The sequence below is a fragment of the Salmo salar genome, chromosome 20 (genome assembly GCF_965601325.2).
Source record: "Salmo salar chromosome 20, fSalSal1, whole genome shotgun sequence".
Classification (NCBI taxonomy): Eukaryota; Metazoa; Chordata; class Actinopteri; order Salmoniformes; family Salmonidae; genus Salmo; species Salmo salar.
The window spans coordinates 73,344,969-73,367,927 of record NC_138310.1 but is presented as its reverse complement, the minus strand read 5'-3'; the positions used below and the strand labels follow the sequence as shown (position 1 = coordinate 73,367,927).

The window sequence follows — 22,959 nt, the reverse complement described above, 5'->3', positions numbered from 1 at the left end:
TTTCAATAATGGCAGGAATGGAGGAGGTCTTTATACTAGTGAGATTGCTTTATACTCTGCCTCCATTGGGGTGGAGGCAGAGTAAATGGTGTCTTGGAGGCAGTAGCCTCCAGGGAACAAGCGGCTGATTGCTAAAGAGATAGATAGTGACTGACTTTCTCCCTCCCTCCCTACCTCCCTCCTCTTTTCACTTTCAGTCTATAAACTCTGGTTGCTATGCTAACCTTGAGGATAAGAAGCCTATAGGCAGTTCTCTCTCTCATGGACCGTGGTTACTCAAACACTCAATGATTATAGTGTCCCCATCTTGTCAGTAGGAATAGTCATGGTTACCTCCTCTATATCTTTCTTTCTGTAGCTTGCACACTCTATCCTACCCCATCTCTCTCTCTCTCTAAATATAACAGGCAGAGCTAAATACAACTCCAGCCTGGGTGGAGGGTCAGCCCCCGTGTCCCACTAGCGCCGTCTCCTAAGGATGTGTAGTAGACAGTCAGTGTGTACTGATTGGCCGCACATCCCTGGCCTGGCATTGCCTGCACACTGCACACCCTCTCTGGCCACGTACACACTAAGGTTTTGCTACTGATGTACAATGCATTTGTGATACATAGTTTTTCTGCACAAACTCTCTGCTGTATCAGTAAAATATCATTTGTTTCACAACCATTGTGTCAGAACCTGAGTTCTGTGGAGCGTGTCTGTGTTACTGTAAAGGTACACAGTCAGCATCAACTGAAGGTACTGTGTCAGCAGCTCATGGATGTATTGGATTCTTACAGTAGATTGTGTTACTGAGCAACTGCAGACTGTGCTCCTTTTATAGAAGTGTGCCTTGCATCTTCTTGCAAACTGGTTACTACAGACTGAATGATTACTTATTTATAGGATACTGTGTGGCCATTCTTAATGGAGCTTTGAACCATCTGGTTAGCTTCATACATTAGAATGTTTTTTATTTATTTTTTTCACAGTAAAAGTGTACAGCGTTCCAACCAATCAAATGTATTAGTAAAGCCCTTTATGAAGACTTACCCTTCTCTTCTCCGCCTCTCCTCTCCTCCAGATGGTGATGTACATCAGCCAGGCGCAGGCTGTGCTGAAGCTGCCTCGCCCTCTATTGCCCCTGGTGGTTCAGCTGGAGAAGCGTGTGGACGCTGTGTATGGCCTTCCCACCACCCATGCCATGGCTGCCACTACCATCTTTACCCTCCTCCTCAGTGTCCCTTCCAGGGTTCAGGTGAGGCTCATGCAGCGCCTTGTGCCCCTTGGGTCCCCTGCCAAGCTTCTGCTACTCAGTCTTGGGGGAGACTCATCGCTTGCACCCTTCCCTGGGACAAGGCCTGTACAGAACCATAGATGTAAACATGGAGAGTTTAGTGCCACATAGTTATATATACTGAACAGAAATATGCAACAATTTCAAAGATTTTACTTAGTTACAGTTCATATAAGGAAATCAGTTTATTAGGCCCTAATCTATGGATTTCACATGACTGGGCAGGGGTGCTGGGGAGCCAGGCCCAGCCAATCAGAAGGAGTTTTTACCCACAAAAGGGCTTTATTACAGACAGAAATAGCCCTCAGTACCCCCACCCCTCCTCAGATGATCCTGCAGGTGAAGAAGCTGGATGTGGCGGTCCTGGGCTGGCGTGGTTACATGTGGTCTGCAGTTGTGAGGCCGGTTGGACGTAATGCCAAATTCGGTAAAAGGACTTTGGAGGTGGCTTATGTTAGAGAAATGAACATTCAATCCTCTGGTAACAGCTCTGATTGACATTCTTGCAGTCAGCATGCCAATTGCACTTGAGACATCTGTGGCATTGTGTTGTGTGACAAAACTGCACATTTTAAAGTGACCTTTTATTGTCCCCAGCACAAGGTGCACCTGTGTAAGGATCATGCTGTTTAATCAGCTTCTTGATATGCCACACCTGTCAGGTGGATGGATTATCTTGGCAAAGGAGAAATGCTCACTAAAAGGGATGTAAACACATTTGTGGACAACATTTGAGAGAAATAAGCTTTTTGTGCATATGGAACATTTCTGCGATGGCCAGTCACCATCAGTCACCTTCAGACACACCCACACAGCTGCTGTTTGTTCCTCTGATTGACTACAGAGTAAATGACTGTCAATCTCTCTCCCTCACACACACACACACACACACACAACAATCAATCAGCTACTCAAACAACATCAGCCTCAGATACAGTGGTAGTGTGCACCAGCCTCAGATACAGTGGTAGTGTGCACCAGCCTCAGATACAGTGGTAGTGTGCTTCAGTGGTGACATTGTTTCTGCGAGAGCATGCATATCTATGCATGTGGTGACATTGTTTCTGAGAATCAAAGAAAGCACATAGCTATAGTAGTCTGGTGCAGTGGTAACTTAGTTTATGTTTCTGAGAGGGCACATAGCTATAGATGTGTAGTGGTCTGGTGCAGTGGTCTGAATGGCCTGAGGCGATCTCTTAGGTTGAGGGGTGAAAGGTCAGGACAGTCAATCACAGTGGCCCCTCCATCCCAGCATCCTTTGTGTCCATTCAGAGTCCTCTCTTCATTAACTTCTTCTGAAAGCCCCCCCTAGCTACAAAGGGAAGGAAAAGACACAGGAAAAAGAGGAGGAGGAGGAGGGGAGGGAGGGAGGGAAAAGGAGGTCAATGAATATACATGACATGGGCTTTCTTCACTGTCATTGAAATGGAGAGAAAGAAAAACACATAGGTAAATTATATGAAAGGAGTGAGAGGGAAGGGGAGATGGACAGACATGAGTAAAAAGATGACTTTAAGACAGTCCATATGTCAAAGTGGCAGAATAGATGGATGACAGATAGCTGTAGTTGTCTTAGGAGGACTGACTAATGGAGGACTGACTAATGGAGGACAAATATCAACAAGAGGAAAAGGATAGACAGAGAGGAAAAGAGAAAAGGTGAGCAAGAAGTGGAAGATAAGAGCATGGCCCTGCCCAGAAACAACCCCTACTCCTAGAGCCGTGTAGATCTGGAGGAATTGGATAGGTGTATAAACAATACGTACATTTCCCTCCTATTGGCTAGCTGGATTAAGCACGTTCCGACTCTCTGTACGGAAGAATGTTGGGAATTTCTTGGTTACACCATCAGTCTGACAGTCCCAAACAGGTTTTCAGATTGTATCCCTTATTTATCAAAGTATCAGAGAACGTCTCATCAGATAGTTGTGTATTTTGTAGTAGTGTGTGTAGCCACGTCTAAGTGTGATTTGTGTGTACCTATATATTCTGTCCACAGTTCCAGTTTAAAGTGGGTCTGCTTGTGGCGGTGGTGTTGTCTGTGTAGGTGTGTCTGAGGCGTCTGTACACAGGCATGCATTCTGATCTGGTGAGTCTCTTCCTCTGCTCTGCCCCGACAGTACTATATAAAGTACTGTATAAAACATTCAGACCCAATGCAGTATTTATTATTCATACTGTATGTCTGGCTGGCACTGTTAGCTAGGGGGACCTGCCTTTCACTTCGACATTCATCATGCCATTACATAAGAATAAGTAGTTCATTATGACCTGTAAAGTTGAGATAAGAGGTTCCAGAGCAACATTCAGACCAGAAGAGGCTGGTGGGAGGAGCTATAGGAGGACAGGCTCATTGTAATGTCTGGAATGGAATAAATGGAACGGTATCACTATGAAACATATGGAAACCAAATGTATGACTCTGTTCCATTCATTCCATTCCAGCCATTACAATGAGCCTGTCTCCTATAGCTCCTCACACCAGCCTCTTCTGACTCAGACTAGCACTTCATCACCATAAAGACCACATCACCCTTCAAACTACTATGAATATGTCGTCTGTCTAAGCAGTTACAAAAATGTATCAAATACATGTACAAAAGATACACTCCCCCTCCCTGCTGGTTTCAGGATGTGATCTGTGGTGCTTTAATCTCAGCCACATTGATAGTGGTCACCTACCCATACTGGGAAACATTTGACCGGCTCCAGCTCACCTCCCCACTCGGGGCATTGGTGCTGGCCTTCTTCCTGAGCTACACCTACCCCGAGCTGGACCATTACACCACCATCCTGGGGGTGAGTGCAGGCTGTTCTGTGGGCTACTGGATGAATGAGGCTGGGGGTGACGTTTGAGCCCCAGGGGGTGCTACCCGTACCCCTGCCAGCACTGACATTGGGTGGCTTAGCCCTGGGCAGCGCCGCTTTGTGGTGGGTGTCATGGCGTTGGTGGCGACTCGACAGATGGTGAAGACAGCCAGTCTGTGGGTGCTGTGCTCCTGCTATGGACTGTCGGTCAAAGACAGATGCCAGGAGGAAGGAGATTGAGGTGCCGTATAAATTCACCACCTATACATTCATAAGCTTGGTCCACTCTATTCTGGTCAATAGACTGTTCATAATACTGGGACCGCTATGACCCAATGCTGTTACTATATAACATGAATGATGACAGGATCCTAGCAAGTGTTGTATAAAAATGTGCCTTGTATATTTGTGACATTTGTACATTTTATACATTGATTCTGTATTTCACACATTGTGTAACTCTGAAAGACTGAAGACAAAGTAAAAAAATTCTGAATTACACCAATTTTATTTAACATGTTATTTGCATTATTTGTTATTTGACCGTTTTATCCCTTCACTTTTGTAAGTTCTTGATACCTGCTTCCTCTCACTACCACAACCATACCTAAGCAACACCTGCATAATTACAGTACTGCATTGTACTGTCAGAGTTTATGTCCTGTTGTATCTTTCATTAAGTAGATGAAGCTCCGTCCAAGAGCATTCGACCCACCTAACAAGACCATGCAAGTCAAAAATAAACAATGAAACCTGTTGAACCACAGCTGTGGCTTCCTGTTATTTACACTCATACAGCATATAGGCCTAATGCACTGTAAGACAAACCTTTAATGTAAATGACTGAATTAAAATGATTGCTCAGAGCAATGTCTTTCAATGGTACAGTATATGGGTTAAAAGCTCATGTGAAACAGGACTGCAGTGAATTCAGAAATACAGGGCTGCAGTGAATTCACAGGCTGATGTCTCATTTTTATTACCATGGAGATAAAAATACAGCCACACTTCTTATATACAGTGCCTTCTGAAAATATTCAGACCTCTTTCCTTTTTCCACATTTTGTTACATTACAGCCTTATTCTAAAATGTTTTTTTTTTTTTTTTAAATCCCCTCAATCTACACACAATACCACATAATGACAAAGCAAACAGGTTTTTAGAAAATGTATGAAATAAAAAAAACTGAAATACCTTCAGACCCTTTTTTCCCTCGAGACTCGAAATTGAGCTCAGGTGCATCCTGTTTCCATTGATCATCCTTGAGATGTTTCTACAACTTGATTGGTGTCCACCTGTGGTAAATCCAATTGATTGGACATGATTTGGAAAGGCACAAACCTGTCTATATAAGACCCCACATTTGACAGTGCATGTCAGAGTAAAAACCAAGCCATGAGGTCGAAGGAATTGTCCGTAGAGCTCCGAGTCAGGATTGTGTTGAGGCACAGATCTGGGAAAAAAATGTCTGCAGCACTCAAGGTCCCCAAGAACACAGTGTCCTACATCATTCTAAAATAAAAGACGTTTGGAACCACCAAGACTCTTCCTAGAGCTGGCCACTTTGTCAAATTGAGCAAATCGGGAATGAAGGGCCTTGGTCACGAAGGTGACCAAGAACCCGATGGTCAATCTGACAAAGCTCCTCTGTAGAGATGGGAGAACCTTCCAGAAGGACAACCATCTCTGCAGTACTCCACCAATCAGGCCTTTATGGTAGAGTGGCCAGACGGAAGCCACTCCTCAGTAAAAGGCACATGACAGCCCGCTTGGAGATTGCCAAAAGGCACCTAAAGCCCCTCAGAAACAAGATTCTCTGGGCTGATTGAACTCTTTGGCCTGAAAGCCAAGCATCACGTCTGAAGGAAACCTGGCACTATCCCTACGGTGAAGCATGGTGGTGGCAGCATCATGCTGTGGGGATGTATTTCAGCAGCAGGGACTGGGAGACTAGTCAGGATTGAGGGAAAGATGAACAGAGCGATCCTTGATGAAAACCTGCTCCAGAGCGCTCAGGACCTCAGACAGGGACGAACATTCCTAAGCACACAGCCAAGACAACGCGGAGTGGCTTCGGGACAAGTCTCAATGTCCTTGAGTGTCCCAGCCAGAGCCCGGCCTGAAACCCAATCGAACATCTCTGGAGAGACCTGAAAATAGCTGTGCAGCGACACTCCCCAGCCAACCTAACAGAGCTTGAGGATCTGCAGAGAAAAATTAGAAACTCCCCAAATACAGGTGTGCCAAGCTTGTAGCATCATACCCAAGAAGACTTGAGGCTGAAATCGCTGACAAAAGTGCTTCAACAAAGTACTGAGTAAAGGGTCTGAATACTTATGTAAATGTGATATTTCCTAAAAATAAAAAAAAATAAAAGCTGGGAACACCTGTGTTGGGATGGACTGAGCATGAGTAAATGAATCTGTGTTGGTTGATGAGTTTGCTGGTCTTACAAGTTCAGTGTGTGTCTGGGTGTGACATCACACCCAGGGTGTGGTTGTGACATCACAGGAAGGGCTCGATGTCGATGTCCAGGGCGGAGCATGGCATGGTGAGCTCAAAGCGGTTGATGACATTAGGGTGAAGGACCCCGAGGCGTCCTATGCTCTTCCCACGCGCAAAGATCTCAGCACAGCGACCAGGGAAGAAGGTGGAATCTGAAAGTGGGGAAAAAAAGAAGAGGGGGGTGGGAAGGAAGGAGAGGTGATGAGGCTTCTCAGTGGTCCAGTGAAAATAAACGTCAAAAGTGTAGTCTGAATAAATGTTTCCACACAGACGAGAGACTCAAGAGATAATGAGACATAACTATTCTCAGATGTGTGGAATAGTTAGTCACTTTAATAACTCTACCTACATGTACATATTACCTCAACACCGGTGCCCCTGCACATTGACTCTGTACTGGTACCCCCTGTATATAGCCCCACTATTGTTATTTACTGCTGCTCTTTAATCATTTGTTATTCTTATCTCTTACTTTTTTTAATGTATTTTCTTAAAACTGCATTGTTGGTTAAGGGTTTGTAAGTAAGCATTTCACTATAAGGTCTACACCTGGTGTATTTGGCACATGTGACAAATAACATTTGATGTGAGAGAACTCACTGACAAGGTTTTTTAAAACAATGACTGCTAGAGCCTGTTCAAGGAGACCATCTAGGCTCAGGGTTGCTATGACTCCACTTCCACAGACATGTTCCGTTCCTATGCTGTTCTGTTCTCTTCTCCCATGGTGCTTCACTTCTTCCCACGTTGCTTTGCTCCTAAAAGCTAATGTACTCCTTAGCTCACCGTTCAGATGCTAACTCCTAACTAGCAACAGAAAGCGCTCCACATTGTGTGTCTCTTCGAAAGCAGGGCAGCGCCATGACAACCAGTCTTTAAAAATGGTACACTAATAGCTAAGTTCAAGCCAGCCAGCCTGACAAGTGACAACCTATTCCACCCACCCTGAAAACCCTCTCAGATTCATTCTCTCTGAGCCAAGGTCAACACTAACCAGACAGTCAAGCATGCCTTTAACAGTGAACGGGAAGGCTGAATTTGACAGTTAAGTGAAACATGGGCATCTGCTCCTTAAGAGTCCCTCCCTCCCCCCATAGGGTAACATTGCGGGAGGTCCTGCAGAAGATCATGACCCTGTAATGGGGTTAAGGTCACACAGACATGAGGAGCACATCTTTTTTTGCATGTGTGTTGTGTGTCTGGTCTGCATAATAGTTTGCTAGTCGTGTAAATGTAACAGTTGAAGTGTTTTTTTGTAGCTGTGTAAGTGTGTTTGTTTCAGGCAGTCTAAATGCCCATGATGTGCCATTCTATCTCCCTGTAAACCCAGGCAGGGGCACTGCAACAGTAGACGTGACTCACATGCAGTCTGACTCCCCCTGCTGAAACTACATGCTCTTACGCTCCCTCTCTATCCCCTGATTTCCAAGTCTCTCTCTGTCCTCCGCACCCCTGCTCTCCCTCTTTGCAACCTCATCCCTCCCTCTCTGTGGTACTTGAGCCCATCGATTTCTCCTATGTCTGATTGTGGCAGGAGACACGCACATCGGTGGGAGGGGTGAATGAGTGAGACAGAGAGAGAGTCCAGTTTAAACTAGTGAGATGGCTCCCTGGTTGTCTTACCGTCGGCAGCCTGGATGTGGTAGCCATTGCCCTGGCCTGGTTTGACCTCCAGCAGCTGCATGACCCTGTCCATCAGGCCGTGGATCACCTCAAACCCAGGACTCTTGTTGTAGTAGACAGCACACAGACGACGGTTGTTCCTGGCCCCCACGTCTGAGGGAGAGCAGAGGACAACATGGCCATTAGGATGTCTGAAACTGATAATGACAGTGTGTCTTCTTGAGTATGAGGGAATCAGTATGTACATTCATGTTTGTCCTAATAAAGAAATTAGAAAGGCAGGCATACAATGACATTATTTCTACACATATCCGTGAATACACTACATGATGAACACTTGGGTCACACCCTCACACCTTTGGTTTCATCCTTGAGCACCACGTCTGAAATCTCAAACAGCCTCAGAGGCAGAGGCATCTTCCTGTTGGCAGCCACAGTCTTCAGCAGGCCTGACAACAGGGTGGTGCGCGCCACCTGGTGGAGAAGACGAGCACTGCTGTTACCACCACCACCAGCCGCTGACCAACCCACCGAGTCACACAGCACTCTCTTATGTAGGAAACACTCACATCAACAGGGGGTAATAGAATCCATTCAACTGGTTTACTTGATAATTGCTGTAATTTATACCAATCGTAAGAGATCATTCAGAGACTAAAGGGGGGCAGTTTATAATGTTATCATAGAGACATGATTAATCCACGGTAATGGTGGTCCACCTGGAACTCAGCTGTCTTGGGGTTGGAGATGTGACATGCTCTGGTCTCTGAGATGTTCTTCAACAGCTTGTCAGCTATGTCCTCCTGAGAACACTGCACAGGAAGACGGATACAACACATGAAAATGTGTGTGCATGTTTATTATTTGGATCCCCATTAGCTTTTTCAGAAGCTACTCTTCCTGGAGTCCACAAAGGTAGAGAGAGTGAGGTGTCATTACCAGGGCGAAGGTGAGGGCCTCTGTGAATCCAGCAGCAGCCAGGTCCTGTCTCAGCAGCTCTGACAGCTTATTCAGTGGGAGCTAAAAACACAGTCATGAGATAGAAAACAATACCACCCAACCAGCAGATCCAGTCAACAACCAATCAACTTCACTCCTGAATAACCTGCTGAAGAATACCCTCACCTGATTGGCTACGGTGTAGGTGCGCGGCGTGGTGCGGGGAATATTGTTGAAACCGTACGCCATGGCAGCGTCCTCCATGATGTCACAGGCGTGGATGACGTCAGAGCGCGTGGGCGGGATCTCTACCTCGATCTGTTCGCCGTCGCTTGTGACCTCTGAGCGCAAGCACATCTTGGTCAACAGCTGGGCGATGTGCTCAGTCGACTCACTGGAGACAAACAAACCATTACAAACAAACAGCGGCTGGTATCCTAGCAGTTAAGAGCATTGAGTCAGTAACTGAAAGGTTGCTGGTTCGAATCCCCGAACAGACTAGGTAAAAAAATGTCGTCATTGCGCAAGGCACTTAACCATAATTGCTCATGTAAGTCGCTCTGGATAAGAGTGTCTGCTAAATAGGTACAATGTAAACCATTTACAAGCATCTGCAGGAATGTTGCAGTGGAGGCTCCTCAGAGGAGGAAGGGAAGGACCGTCCTCCTCAGTGAAATTTAATTAAAAATAAAAATTGTGAAACATTAAAAAACATATCGTTTTCAGATAAAACTATACTAAATACACTGCTCAAAAAAAGAAAGGGAACACAAACAACACATCCTAGATCTGAATGAAATAAATAATCTTATTAAATACTTTTTACTTTACATAGTTGAATGTGCTGACAACAAAATCACACAAAAATAATCAATGGAAATCCAATTTATCAAACCATGGAGGTCTGGATTTGGAGTCACACTCAAAATTAAAGTGGAAAACCACACTACAGGCTGATCCAACTTTGATGTAATGTCCTTAAAACAAGTCAAAATGAGGCTCAGTAGTGTGTGTGGCCTCCATGTGCCTGTATGACCTCCCTACAACGCCTGGGCATGCTCCTGATGAGGTGGCGGATGGTCTCCTGAGGGATCTCCTCCCAGACCTGGACTAAAGCATCCGCCAACTCCTGGACAGTCTGTGGTGCAACGTGGCGTTGGTGGATGGAGCGAGACATGATGTCCCAGATGTGCTCAATTGGATTCAGGTCTGGGGAACGGGCGGGCCAGTCCATAGCATCAATGCCTTCCTCTTGCAGGAACTGCTGACACACTCCAGCCACATGAGGTCTAGCATTGTCTTGCATTAGGAGGAACCCAGGGCCAACCGCACCAGCATATGGTCTCACAAGGGGTCTGAGGATCTCATCTCGGTACCTAATGGCAGTCAGGCTACCTCTGGTGAGCACATGGAGGGCTGTGCGGCCCCCCAAAGAAATGCCACCCTACACCATGACTGACCCACCGCCAAACCAGTCATGCTTGAGGATGTTGCAGGCAGCAGAACGTTCTCCACGGCGTCTCCAGACTGTCACATGTGCTCAGTGTGAACCTGCTTTCATCTGTGAAGAGCACAGGGCGCCAGTGGCGAATTTGCCAATCTTGGTGTTCTCTGGCAAATGCCAAACGTCCTGCACAGTATTGGGCTGTAAGCACAACCCGCACCTGTGGACGTCGGGCCCTCATACCACCCTCATGGAGTCTGTTTCTGACCGTTTGAGCAGACACATGCACATTTGTGGCCTGCTGGAGGTCATTTTGCAGGGCTCTGGCAGTGCTCCTCCTGCTCTTCCTTGCACAAAGGCGGAGGTAGCGGTCCTGCCGCTGGGTTGTTGCCCTCCTACGGCCTCCTCCACGTCTCCTGATGTACTGGCCTGTCTCCTGGTAGCGCCTCCATGCTTTGGACACTACGCTGACAGACACAGCAAACCTTCTTGCCACAGCTCGCATTGATGTGCCATCCTGGATGAGCTGCACTACCTGAGCCACTTTTGTGGGTTGTAGACTCCGTCTCATGCTACCACTTGAGTGAAAGCACCGCCAGCATTCAAAAGTGACCAAAACATCAGCCAGGAAGCATAGGAACTGAGAAGTGGTATGTGGTTACCACCTGCAGAACCACTCCTTTATTGGGGGTGTCTTGCTTATTGCCTATAATTTCCACCTGTTGTCTATTCCATTTGCACAACAGCATGTGAAATTTATTGTCAATCAGTGTTGCTTCCTAAGTGGACAGTTTGATTTCACAGAAGTGTGATTGACTTGGAGTTACATTGTGTTGTTTAAGCGTTCCCTTTATTTTTTTGAGCAGTATATATTCATATGTCACCAAATAATTGATTAAAATACACTGTTTTGCAATGAAGGTCTACAGTAAGTTCAACAGCACTGTCTGGGCTAGCACCATGGTGTAGCCAAAGGACAGCTAACTTCAGTCCTCCTCTGGCTACATTGACTTCAATACAAAACCTAGGAGGCGGGTAGGCCTCACCCCCTTCCATAGACATACACGGTAATTATGACCACTTCCGGAGGACGTCTTCCAACCAATGAAAGCTTTTGCAGTATGAACTGACATGTTGTCCATCCAATCATAGAATTATTCATTCAGAGAATGAACCTAGTGTGTTGTATTGGGATTGTGCCACAGAGCATTATGGGGGTTCTGTGTGTTGAGAGACTTGGTGACATTGTTGGATAGAGATTAAGAGTGAAGAGTTATAGTTGAGCATTTTGGGGATATTATTCATTTCAAATTCATTTTTTCAAGTTACAGGAGACGGAGGAGGTACATTATAAATTGTTTTCTTGGTTTTAGATTTTTTTTGTGTCCAGTAAATGCAATTTATTTAAATTTGCCTTGCTAACTTCAGTAGCTAGCTAGCTACCAGCATGAGTGTGCCGTTTTCTCTGCCAGAATGGTAGAATGGCCAACGCTGCCGAAAATGTTGTGGCCTTTTTGTTGAAGAACCCCTTTCACTCTCTGGGGTACATGGAAAAGGTGCGAATTAAAAGAGGGTCGACCTCTGCCTGAGATCAGTTTCATGATAAAGGATGAAAAGGTGAGGGCATTCAATACCAATTGGTATCAAAAGTATAACGTTAGCTGGTTAACAGGGAGCCTTTCATCAGGGCGCCTGTATTGCTGGCCTTCCCTGCTTTTTGGAAAGTCTGAGCTTTGGTCGAAACGTGGGTACAGTGACATGAAGAACAACAATCGTTCAGCTAAACTAAAAAAACAAAAGCAGGACATGCAACAGTTTGCTGTTAGAGGACACGACCAGAGGGAAAGTTTGGTTAACAGGGGCAACTACAAGGAGCTTGCAGAGGTAATTGCACATTACGATGCTTTACTTGCGGAACATATCGAACTTTCAATTGTCTTTTCTGGGATGTCGAAACAATTCCATTTATTTGATAGCTTCCAAATGTTAGATTAATGAGAGAGGTTGATGCAACGCATTTTTTCACATGCACTCAGGGAGGCTTTCCACTTTCCTCCAGTACTTATTTAACAAAGATGATAACACAACCACTCCGGACAGACAAGCAAAATCTCATGGCATAAATGTTGCAGCAGCCTAGGCTACACCTAAACATTAGAAATCTGACATGCTATATCGGATGAAAACAAGACATTGTTTCAGTCTAATCAACTTAAAAATTGCCCCACTGCTCTGGGACCTATTGTGCCACCAGTCTGCTTGCTGTTGTCAGTTATCATCAGGTATGTGGATGATAAGGGTTGGCACAGCTGTAATGGAATGTATCTGCTATTTGTATTTACAGCCAAGTCCCCTCATGTTCCCTGATTAAGGAGTGATGACTACTCCACTCTACTACCATTGTCAACGCTCGCTTGACATAAACTGATGCCACGTGCCCGCTCATCCACTGGCACATGAATGTTTCCCCTCCACTGTGAGTATCAATTTTCTCTCATTACAGTATGTATAGTCAATCACATACACAATCACATTATTACAAATACATTTTACTCCTTGCTTGGACTAACTCATTCTTAGCTCTTTTGTCTGTGTAGTGTGTTGTTTGTCTTCCCAGTCAAATCCTGTCCTGCACTGGTCAAGCCTCTGAACATCTCAACTCATGCCTCATACCCTCATTCAATCACTGCTGTGATCCCTTTCCAACACTGTAAGTAGCCTTCATTCCCATTTGTTTATTTAACTAGGCAAGTCAGTTAAGAACAAATTCTTATTTTCTATGACGGCCTAGGAACAGTGGGTTAACTGCCTTGTTCAGGGGCAGAACGACAGATTTTTACCATGTCAGCTCGGGGATTTGATCTTGCAACCTTTCAGTAACTAGTCAAACGCTCTAACCACTAGGCTACCTGCCGCCCCAGATCTCCAGAAACAGGGTTGGGTATTATTTCAAGTCACTTAGTTACCTGATGCCAACTTTGCGGTTGATGAAGTCTGCTGACAGAGTCTCCTTCCTGTAAGCCAGCTCCTGAGAGGTCACATAGTATATCAGGAAGGTAGAGGGTTAGGAAAATGATAGAATGGGGATAGTCTGAATTTAAATATTGACGAGCAAGTTCTAATATATACTGAACAAAAATATAAACGCAACATGCAACAATTTCAACGATTTTACTTAGTTACAGTTCATATAAGGAAATCAGTCAACTTAAATAAATTAATTAGGACCTAATCTATTGATTTCACATGGGTGGGCCTGGGAAGGCCTACGCCCACCAACTGGGGATCCAGGCCCAGCCAATCAGAATTAGTTTTTTCCCACAAAAGGGCTTTATTACAGACAGAAATACTCCTCAGTTTCATCAGCTGTCCGGGTGACTGGCCTCAGACGATCCCGCAGGTGAGGAAGAAGGATGTGGAGGTTCTGGGCTGGCATGGTTACACGTAGTCTGGGGTTGTGAGGCCGGTTGGACGTACTGCCAAATTCTCTAAAACGATGTTGGAGGCGGCTTATGGTAGAGAAATTCGAATTTAAATTCTCTGGCCACAGCTCTGGTAGACGTTCTTGCAGTCAGCATGCCATGCCAATTGCACACTCCCTCAAAAGGAGACATCTGTGGCAATTTGTTGTGTGACAACACTGCACATTTTAGAGTGGCCTTTTATTGTCCCCAGCACAAGGTGCACCTGTGTAATGATCAGGCTGTTTAATCAGCTTCTTAATTTGTCCTACTGACAGGTGTGACATATCTCGGTAAAGGAGAAACGCTTTCTAACAGGGATGTGAACAAATTTGTGGCCAAAATTTGGGATAAATAATCATTTGTGCGTATGGAAAATGTATATTATTTCAGCTCATGAAACATGGGACCAACACTTAACATGTTGCGTTTATATTTTTGTTGAGTATATTTTCCCCACAAAAGGAAACAGACTGCAGAGTGATGGTAAGTGGACACAGTACCGGGTACAGGCAGGTCCTGCCGTCTGGGTACACCACCTCAGCCTCCTCTACCCTGAGAGAGAACAGGACATAGATCAAGAGGAGTATTTTAAAGTGGGGCCGGGCAAAGGAACTTATCTCTATCATTTCCACTAATTCACGGTCTTATTTTACATACAAAAACATTAGGTTCAGCTATTAGTTATTTAATTTCAGTGATAAAAATCTAAACAGCTGTTGCTTGGACTCACGTGAAAGGCTCCTCACAATACTCGCAGAACATCGTCACCATCATGTCCAACACCATTTTTGCCTTGGTAAGATCAATGGCTGTGCACTCGATAAAAACATTCTTTGTATTCAAGGAGATTTTGGAACGGTCCCCTAAAAAAAACAACAGAGGGAAGACTGTTAGAACAGCATCTACAGCATACGATGAGTTAATCAATATTGGAAGTCCACTAGGTTTATAGTTTGGCATGTAACCTGTGGTTATGTGTGTGTGTGTCCTCACCATTGATAATTGGAGGCATAGACAATACAATGCCGTTGCTGTCATAGATGACAGGATATACAGGCTTGTCTTCAATAATGTGCAGATAGTGCCGCAAGTGGCTGTCTGTCTGAGAGGGAGAAATACAAAGAAATCGAAACATTGGATGAGAGAAATAAAAGATCTCTAGCCATAGCCAATCACAACTCATTTTACAGAGGCTCATAATTTTGTTGCCAATCCCTGCTCACCTTGTAGAGGCTCATGAGTTCCTGTGCGGTGTACTCCTTTGCCTGGTTGAGAGGTTTGAAGCGGATGTCACTAGGTGGTTTGGCTGTGTAGGTGAAGGGGCCTGAAATGGTGTCCAGATCATGGGTGCCGATGGCAACCAGAGTCCTTTTCCTACAGAGCACAGATTAGTCACAACTTCCCCTGAGACAACACATCTCAGAGACTCCCAGAGAAGAACACACTGAAAGCCATCACTGAAGTATGAGACATGGTATTGAAAAAAAGTTCTGACCAAAACGTTGACAAATATGCAGAGGTAAAATGGTGTGCGTAAGTAAGCCTTGTCCAGCCAGAACGGCTCATAGGTTCCTGGCCCTATCTCCTATTTCTGTAGCTTAAGGCAGTTTTATATACATGTACACCTGCTGGACATCTCCTTAATGCTGAATGCCAAGCATAGACTGGGGAACGAACCACCAACCTTCCAATCTCAGGGCGGACACTAACCTGAAGGCCACTGAGTTGGTCAAACTGATGTGTGGGATTTAGATATATTTTTCTGTGAAGGTAGAGATGTGTTAGGTGTCTGACTAACCTACAGACATTCTGATGGAGTTTCTCCTGTAGTTCGATGAAGCTGTCGTAGCGTTCCTGTGTGAAGGTGATGTTCCTGAGGACTGCAGCCACAGCGTGGGGTCGCACAGCAGCCGTCTGCGACAGGCACACCCACAGTCCGAGACAGGATTCTATCACTCATCTCTAAAATTCCACTCTTTTACTTCCAACACTTGACCCAAAGCCTCCTTTGCACAGCCTCTACAAATGTAGAGGCGTTCATCAACAGTTCAATATCTTAATTAATCATCTTGTCACAAAGGACTACGGTGGTGGTTCATTCATGATAAGATGTATGCCTACACTCTGCCCAGAACCCAGGTCATTAAACTAAAAGTCCATGTTTTCCACCCCCACCTCTGTGATGACCAAATGAACCAGCCCTACACTCTGCCCAGAACCCAGGTCATTAAACTAAAAGTCCATGTTATCCACCCCCACCTCTGTGATGACCAAATGAACCAGCCCTACACTCTGCCCAGAACCCAGGTCATTAAACTAAAAGTCCATGTTTTCCACCCCCACCTCTGTGATGACCAAATGAACCAGCCCTACACTCTGCCCAGAACCCAGGTAATTAAACTGTGGTCTGTGATTTCCACACACCTCCTCTGAACACCAAACTCAACAACCCTACACTCTACCTAAGACCCAGATCATTAAACAGAAAACCTGTCCGTGTTATCCACCCACCACCTCTGTGATGACCAGCCTCTGAGGCTCTCCGCTGGCTGGACTCACACGCCTGTAGCGAGGGGCTTCCATCCTGGAGCGCAAACACACATGGAGAAGTCAATACACGGCTGAAGACAACACACACGATAAAGCAGCACAAGCTGAAGTACTTTGGCAACGTAAGAGTCATGTTTAAGCACACCGTTTTCCATCTAGATGTGTTTACATACTTTTGCTTGAAGACCTGCAGGCCCCTGACCAGTCCTTCCAGACACAGCAGGTCATAGCGGTTAGCTGGGACATCAATCTTATACAGAATCACATCAGATGCCCCCTCTGCCTTGGTGTTCCCCTGCTCACGACTGATGATGTCCTTCTCTGACGTCTGAAGGACAGGGTTAGAAGGGGGATGGTTAGCCCGAAAATACTAAATTGGTTATCACACAAACAAGTGGATATGGTTGAGGTTCATCCTCAGTCTTCTACTCACAATCTCATCGAGCTCCAGCCCAAACTCAAAACACAACTCATCAAATTCTTCATCAGCTGAAAGGAAAAAAAAGAGAACAACATTTTAATATCTGTTGGAACAATGCATGTATTTTGGTCACACCTCCATTCTTAATTGAGTTATATTTTACTAGTTAAATGGACGTAGCTATGTGGTCAGTCAGTAGCAGGGTAGGATAGGTCTGGACTGGGAAATGATGCAATCGTTGTGAAATAACAAGCATCAGTTCTGTCAACACTTTCTTTACAACTAGAATTAGAACAGCTTTACACGGATCTGGCAAAGGGTGCCTTTGTAAGGTCAAGAGCAAAATGGATTGAAGAGGGGGAAAGAAACACTAGTTACTTTTTTGCACTTGAAAAGAGAAACTACAAAAGAAAATCTATAACTGCACTCAAAATGAACGATGTTTTATGCAAAGATCCCATTACAATATCATCATTTGTCAATTCCTTTTATGAAAACCTTTACAGCTCTCAATTTCAGGAAGATGGTTGTGAAAGCTACATTTGCCACATTCAGAATTGTGTCCCTGTAATTGAGGATGATTTCCACTCAGTTTGCGATTCACCTGGGTCAATTGAAGAAATTGGAGAGGCTCTGAATTCAATGAAAAAAGGGAAATCCCCTGGTCCTGATGGCCTGTCAGTTGACTTCTATAGACAGTTTGGGGAGTTACTAGAAGACCCGTTTTTAATATGTTTCAAGATTGCTTTAAAAGTGGGGAAATGGTCTCCACTATGAAACAGGGCCTTATTTCATTGATTCCGAAGCCCGATAAAGACCCTTCTCTCATTGACAATTGGAGACCAATTACTTTATTAAATATTGATTACAAATTGATTGCTCTGGTTTATGCCTAAAGATTAAAGAAAGGAATAGATACCATTATTAATGAGACTCAAACAGGATTTATGAAGGGCCGTCACATCAGCTCTAACATTCGTTTAGTCTTGGACCTTATAGATTATTCAGATGCATTGACTCAGATGCGGTTGTCTTATTTCTGGACTTCTGTAAAGCCTTTGACACAATTGAACATTAATTTCTCTTTAGGTGTCTTAACATTTTTGGATTTGGTGAAAATGTTATCAAAGTAATTTGCATGTTTTACAAAGATATTAAGGTTTAGTAACACAGAACTATTTATACTTCCAAAAGATTCAGTATCAACATAAGTGTATGTCAGGGATGCCCAATTTTGCCATTTTTATTCATTTTGGTTGTGGAACTCTCTAGATATTCTGAATAATGCAAATTTGTATGGCTTAACCATTTTTAACAAAGAAATTAAAATGTCCCAACTGGCTGATGATACTACTCTTTTAAGAGACAAACATCAGGTCGCCCATGCCCTTAATACTATAACTGCATTTTCTATCGCATCAGGATTAAAACTGAATGTTTCTAAATGTGAAATCTTATGTTTATTTGACTCTGATGATAAAGAAATAGAAAATATTCCTGTAAAGGACTGTGTTAAATATTTAGGAATACATCTGTCAAAAAAACCACTTAGTCAGACAACATTTGAATTCCTCTCCTAAAATTAAGGGAACCAAAAATATATTTAATAATTGGCTACAAAGATATCTTTCTATAATTGGGAGAGTACTTCTGTTCAAGGCAGAGGGACTGTCTCGTTTTTTGTACCCCTCATTATCGTTATGTGTAAATCCTGCAACTTGTAACGAGATCAATAAGACCTTTCTTGACTTTATCTGGAAAAATAAGTCAAACTAAAAAAGTCAGTCCTTTCTAACAAAAAAGCTGAAGGCGGTCTAGAAGTGTTGGATTTTGTTGATTTAAATAACACTTTCAAGATAAACTGGTTGAAAAGATGCTTGATCAATACTGAATCAATATGGTATTTCATTCCAAATAATGTGTTTAAGTTGGGAGGTCTTCAATTGTTACTGAAATGTAATTATATCATGAAAGATTACCTGCTAAATTGTCTAGGTTTCACCAACAAGCTTTAATGGCCTGGAAAATATGTTTCCTGCACAATTTCTCCCCTCATAAAGCTCTTTTGTGGAATAATTCAGACATAACTGTAAGGAATAAATCATTGTTCTACCCTAGCTGGCATGAGAGGAATATTGACTTTGTTCTTGATGTTTTCAACAACAAGGGTAATATTCTCACGTATGAACAATTTATAACATTGAAAGAGTTTCCAATACCTTTCAGAGAGTTTATTTCTGTGATCAAAGCCGTTCCCACTTCCCAGTGGTCTAACTGCACTAATGAAAACTCATCTTAGTTTTGGTAATGATCACAAAGTTTATCCAGAACTCAGATTGGAAGGTGTGTGCTTACTTGAGAGATCTTGTAATAAATATATAAGACAAATTCTTCAGTCACAAAACCAACTTACACAGAGAGGAAAGTTTTTCTGGAACATGCTTATTCCTAACATTGTCTGGGAAAATGCATGGTTAAGGCCTTACAAATACTGTATACCAAACAAAGTTAAGGAAGTGCACTTCAAAATTTTACATAAGATATATCCATGTAATTCTGTTGTCCACATTTTGGGCTATTGATGATGTGTTTTCTGTGAAAAAGAAGGCGAGAAAACCTTGCAAAATACTTATTTACCATTATGAACACTACCCATGTTTTTGACATGAAAGATATGTTACTATTGCAATGATAACAAGACCACTGAAATGATTTTTTTTAATATTCTTGTTGCCAAATACTTAATTCAAACAAAAATGATATACCAAAATTACATTTTCTTTGATTGAATTTAACTATTTTATTAAAACATTAACCCTAGTGAACAATAACAAGAATAATATTTTCCTAAAGCATTACAATAGGATTTTTTTCAGAGTGATTACAATTGCACTAGAATTGGTTATTTTTTTCCCAGTATTTTCTCATTAATACCTGCGTAATGTTTTGATGTAAGAATGTAAATTGTTGATCTGTATTTTGATAAAAAAAAATTAAAAGTTCTGTCAACACTATCAAATCCGTTGTCAATCACTATTCAGTAGAAACTGAGTAAATGCCGTTGTTGTGTATGTGAAATATGTGATATGTTGATAAATACACAAAATGAGCGAAACGCTGTTATTGCCACCGCATGAGTTGCTGTTAGCTGAAGCTAGCTAACGCTTTTCCCATCCATTAAAACATGCAGCCGCTAACTAGCTAGCTATAGCCACGTTCCCTCTGCCTGAAAACACAACGCAGAAACATACTAGATTAATTGTCAAATTTACTGAATATCTATTACTTGATATGGTAAGTAACATTTCTTACTGTATGTTCTGCCCAAGGCATGGAACAGAAGATCCCTTTTGACACTGACAGTCGGCATGTTGACCACGGCTAACCGCTAGCTGCAAATCCTTCCTCCAAGACTGAAGGACCCCTCGAAACCGGCTGTAGCTGTCCGGGATAATGCCAGACTGAATTATTGGTAAAGCACTACTCTTACCAAAAGTCGCATTTTGTATCGAATAACATAAACGGCCATTTCAAATAGTTAATTCACAGTCACACTGGACTATCGAAGACCAAGTGCAACGGGGTAGAACCGTTGTATTGTGAACGCACCCTTGTTGGTCTACCAGTCCCAGGTGAGAAGGGAAAGGCGATAACGATGGTCGTTTCAAGACAACGGTGAACTCTTATTTTTTATATATATATATTTTTTAAACTCAGAAGAATACGAGGTCAAATCTTGACGTCAGTGACATTCAGGTCGGAAAGTTGGAGCTCAAGAAAGAGGCCCTAATTCCCAAATTGAAATTCAGAGTTGGATGACTGTTCAAAACGATTTTTGCCAGTCTGCGCTTGTTTATTTCTGAGTTCCCAACTAGTCAAATCAAATCAAATTTTTATTAATGCAGTTTCTAAACCCCGCCCCCCCCCCCCCCCCAATTAAAATATATATATATATAAGACTAAGAAATAAAAGTTACAAATGATTAAAGAGCAGCATTAAAATAACAATAGTGAGGCTATATACAGGGGATACCGGTACAGAGTCAATATGTGGGGGCACCAGTGTTGAGGTAATTGGGGTAATATGTACATGTAAGTAGAGTTATTAAAGTGACTATGCATAGATAATAACAGAGTAGCAGCAGCGTAAAAGAGGGGAGTGGGGGGCAATACAAATAGTCTGGGTAACCATTTGATTGGATGTTCAGGAGTCTTATGGCTTGGGGATAGAAGCTGTTTAGAAGCCTCTTGGACCTAGACTTGGCGCTCCGGTACTGCTTGCCTTGCGGTAACAGAGAGAACAGTCTATGACTAGGGTGGCTGGAGTCTTTGACAATTTGTAGGGCCTTCCTCTGACACCATCTGGTATAGAGATCCGAGCAGTTGCCACACCAGGCAGTGATGCAACCAGTCAGGATGCTCTCGATGGTGCAGCTGTAGAACCTTTTGAGGATCTGAGGACCCATGCCAAATCTTTTCAGTCTACTGAGGGGGAATAGGTTTTGTCGTGCCCTCTTCACAACTGTCTTGGTGTGCTTGGACCATGTTAGTTTGTTGATGATGTGGACACCAAGGAACTTGAAGCTCTCAACCTGCTTCACAACAGCCCGGTCAACGAGAATCGGGGCATGCTCGGTCCTCCTTTTCCTGTAGTCCACAATCATCTCCTTTGTCTTGATCACGTTGAGGGAGAGGTTGTTGTCCTGACACCACACGGCCAGGTCTCTGACCTCCTCCCTATAGGCTGTCAAATCAAATCAAATCAAATATTATTTGTCACATACACATGGTTAGCAGATGTTAATGCAAGTGTAGCGAAATGCTTGTGCTTCTAGTTCCGACCATGCAGTAATATCTAACAAGTAATCTAACCTAACAATTTCACAACAACTTCTTTATACACACACGTGTAAAGGAATGAATAAGAATATGTACAAAAAAATATATGAATGAGTGATGGCCAAATGGCATAGGCAAGATGCAGTAGATGGTATAGAGTACAGTATATACATACGAAATGAGTAATGTAGGGTATGAAAACATTATATAAAGTGGCATTGTTTAAAGTGGCTAGTGACACATTTAATTACATCAAGATGGCAAGATGCAGTAGATGGTATAGCGTACAGTATATACATATGAGATGAGTAATATAGGGTATGTGAACATTATATAAAGTGGCATTGTTTAAAGTGGCTAGTGATACATTTATTACATCAATTTTTCCATTATTAAAGTGGCTAGAGTTGAGTCACTATGTTGTCAGCAGCCACTCAATGTTAGTAATGGCTGTTTAACAGTCTGATGGCCTTGAGATAGAAGCTGTTTTTCAGTCTCTCGGTCCCCGCTTTGATGCACCTGTACTGACCTCGCCTTCTGGATGATAGCGGGGTGAACAGGCAGTGGCTCGGGTGGTTGTTGTCCTTGAGGATCTTTTTGGCCTTCCTGTGACATCGGGTGGTGTAGGTGTCCTGGAGGGCAGGTAGTTTGCCCCCGGTGATGCGTTGTGCAGACCTCACTACCCTCTGGAGAGCCTTACGGTTATGTGTGGAGCAGCTGCCTTACCAGACGGTGATACAGCCCGACAGGATGCTCTCGATTGTGCATCTGTAAAAGTTTGTGAGTGTTTTTGGTGACAAGCCGAATTTCTTCAGCCTCCTGAGGTTGAAGAGGCGCTGCTGCGCCTTCTTCACCACGCTGTCTGTGTGGGTGGACCATTTCAGTTTGTCCGTGACGTGTACGCCGAGGAACTTAAAACTTTCCACCCTCTCCACTACTGTCCCGTCAATGTGGATAGGGGGCTGCTCCCTCTGCTGTTTCCTGAAGTCCACGATCATCTCCTTTGTTTTGTTGACATTGAGTGTGAGGTTATTTTCCTGACACCACACTCCGAGGGCCCTCACCTCTTCCCTGTAGGCCGTCTCG

General features: G+C 43.6%; 2 protein-coding genes across 2 annotated transcripts; one reads left to right on the top strand and one right to left on the bottom strand.

Moving 5' to 3' along the window:
• Nucleotides 1–1,066: 1,066 nt before the first annotated feature.
• Nucleotides 1,067–4,420, top strand: LOC106581310 (sphingosine-1-phosphate phosphatase 2). The gene is given in 6 exon segments (XM_082966112.1): nt 1,067–1,240; nt 3,279–3,368; nt 3,833–4,113; nt 4,115–4,194; nt 4,197–4,302; nt 4,304–4,420. Coding segments are annotated over 6 exon segments (846 nt in total). The 3' UTR covers nt 4,419–4,420.
• A 1,786-nt stretch (nt 4,421–6,206) lies between these two features.
• Nucleotides 6,207–20,608, bottom strand: LOC106581314 (phenylalanine--tRNA ligase beta subunit). The gene is made up of 16 exons (XM_014163284.3): nt 20,347–20,608; nt 17,047–17,102; nt 16,787–16,941; nt 16,575–16,647; nt 15,862–15,977; nt 15,287–15,437; nt 15,057–15,165; nt 14,794–14,926; nt 14,564–14,615; nt 13,566–13,627; nt 9,342–9,549; nt 9,156–9,236; nt 8,936–9,028; nt 8,573–8,690; nt 8,217–8,369; nt 6,207–6,745 (listed from the first exon to the last, which is right to left on the bottom strand). Exons 1-16 carry the CDS (start codon nt 20,402–20,404, stop codon nt 6,594–6,596), a joined length of 1,770 nt encoding a protein of 589 aa, XP_014018759.1. The 5' UTR covers nt 20,405–20,608; the 3' UTR covers nt 6,207–6,593.
• Nucleotides 20,609–22,959: the final 2,351 nt, after the last annotated feature.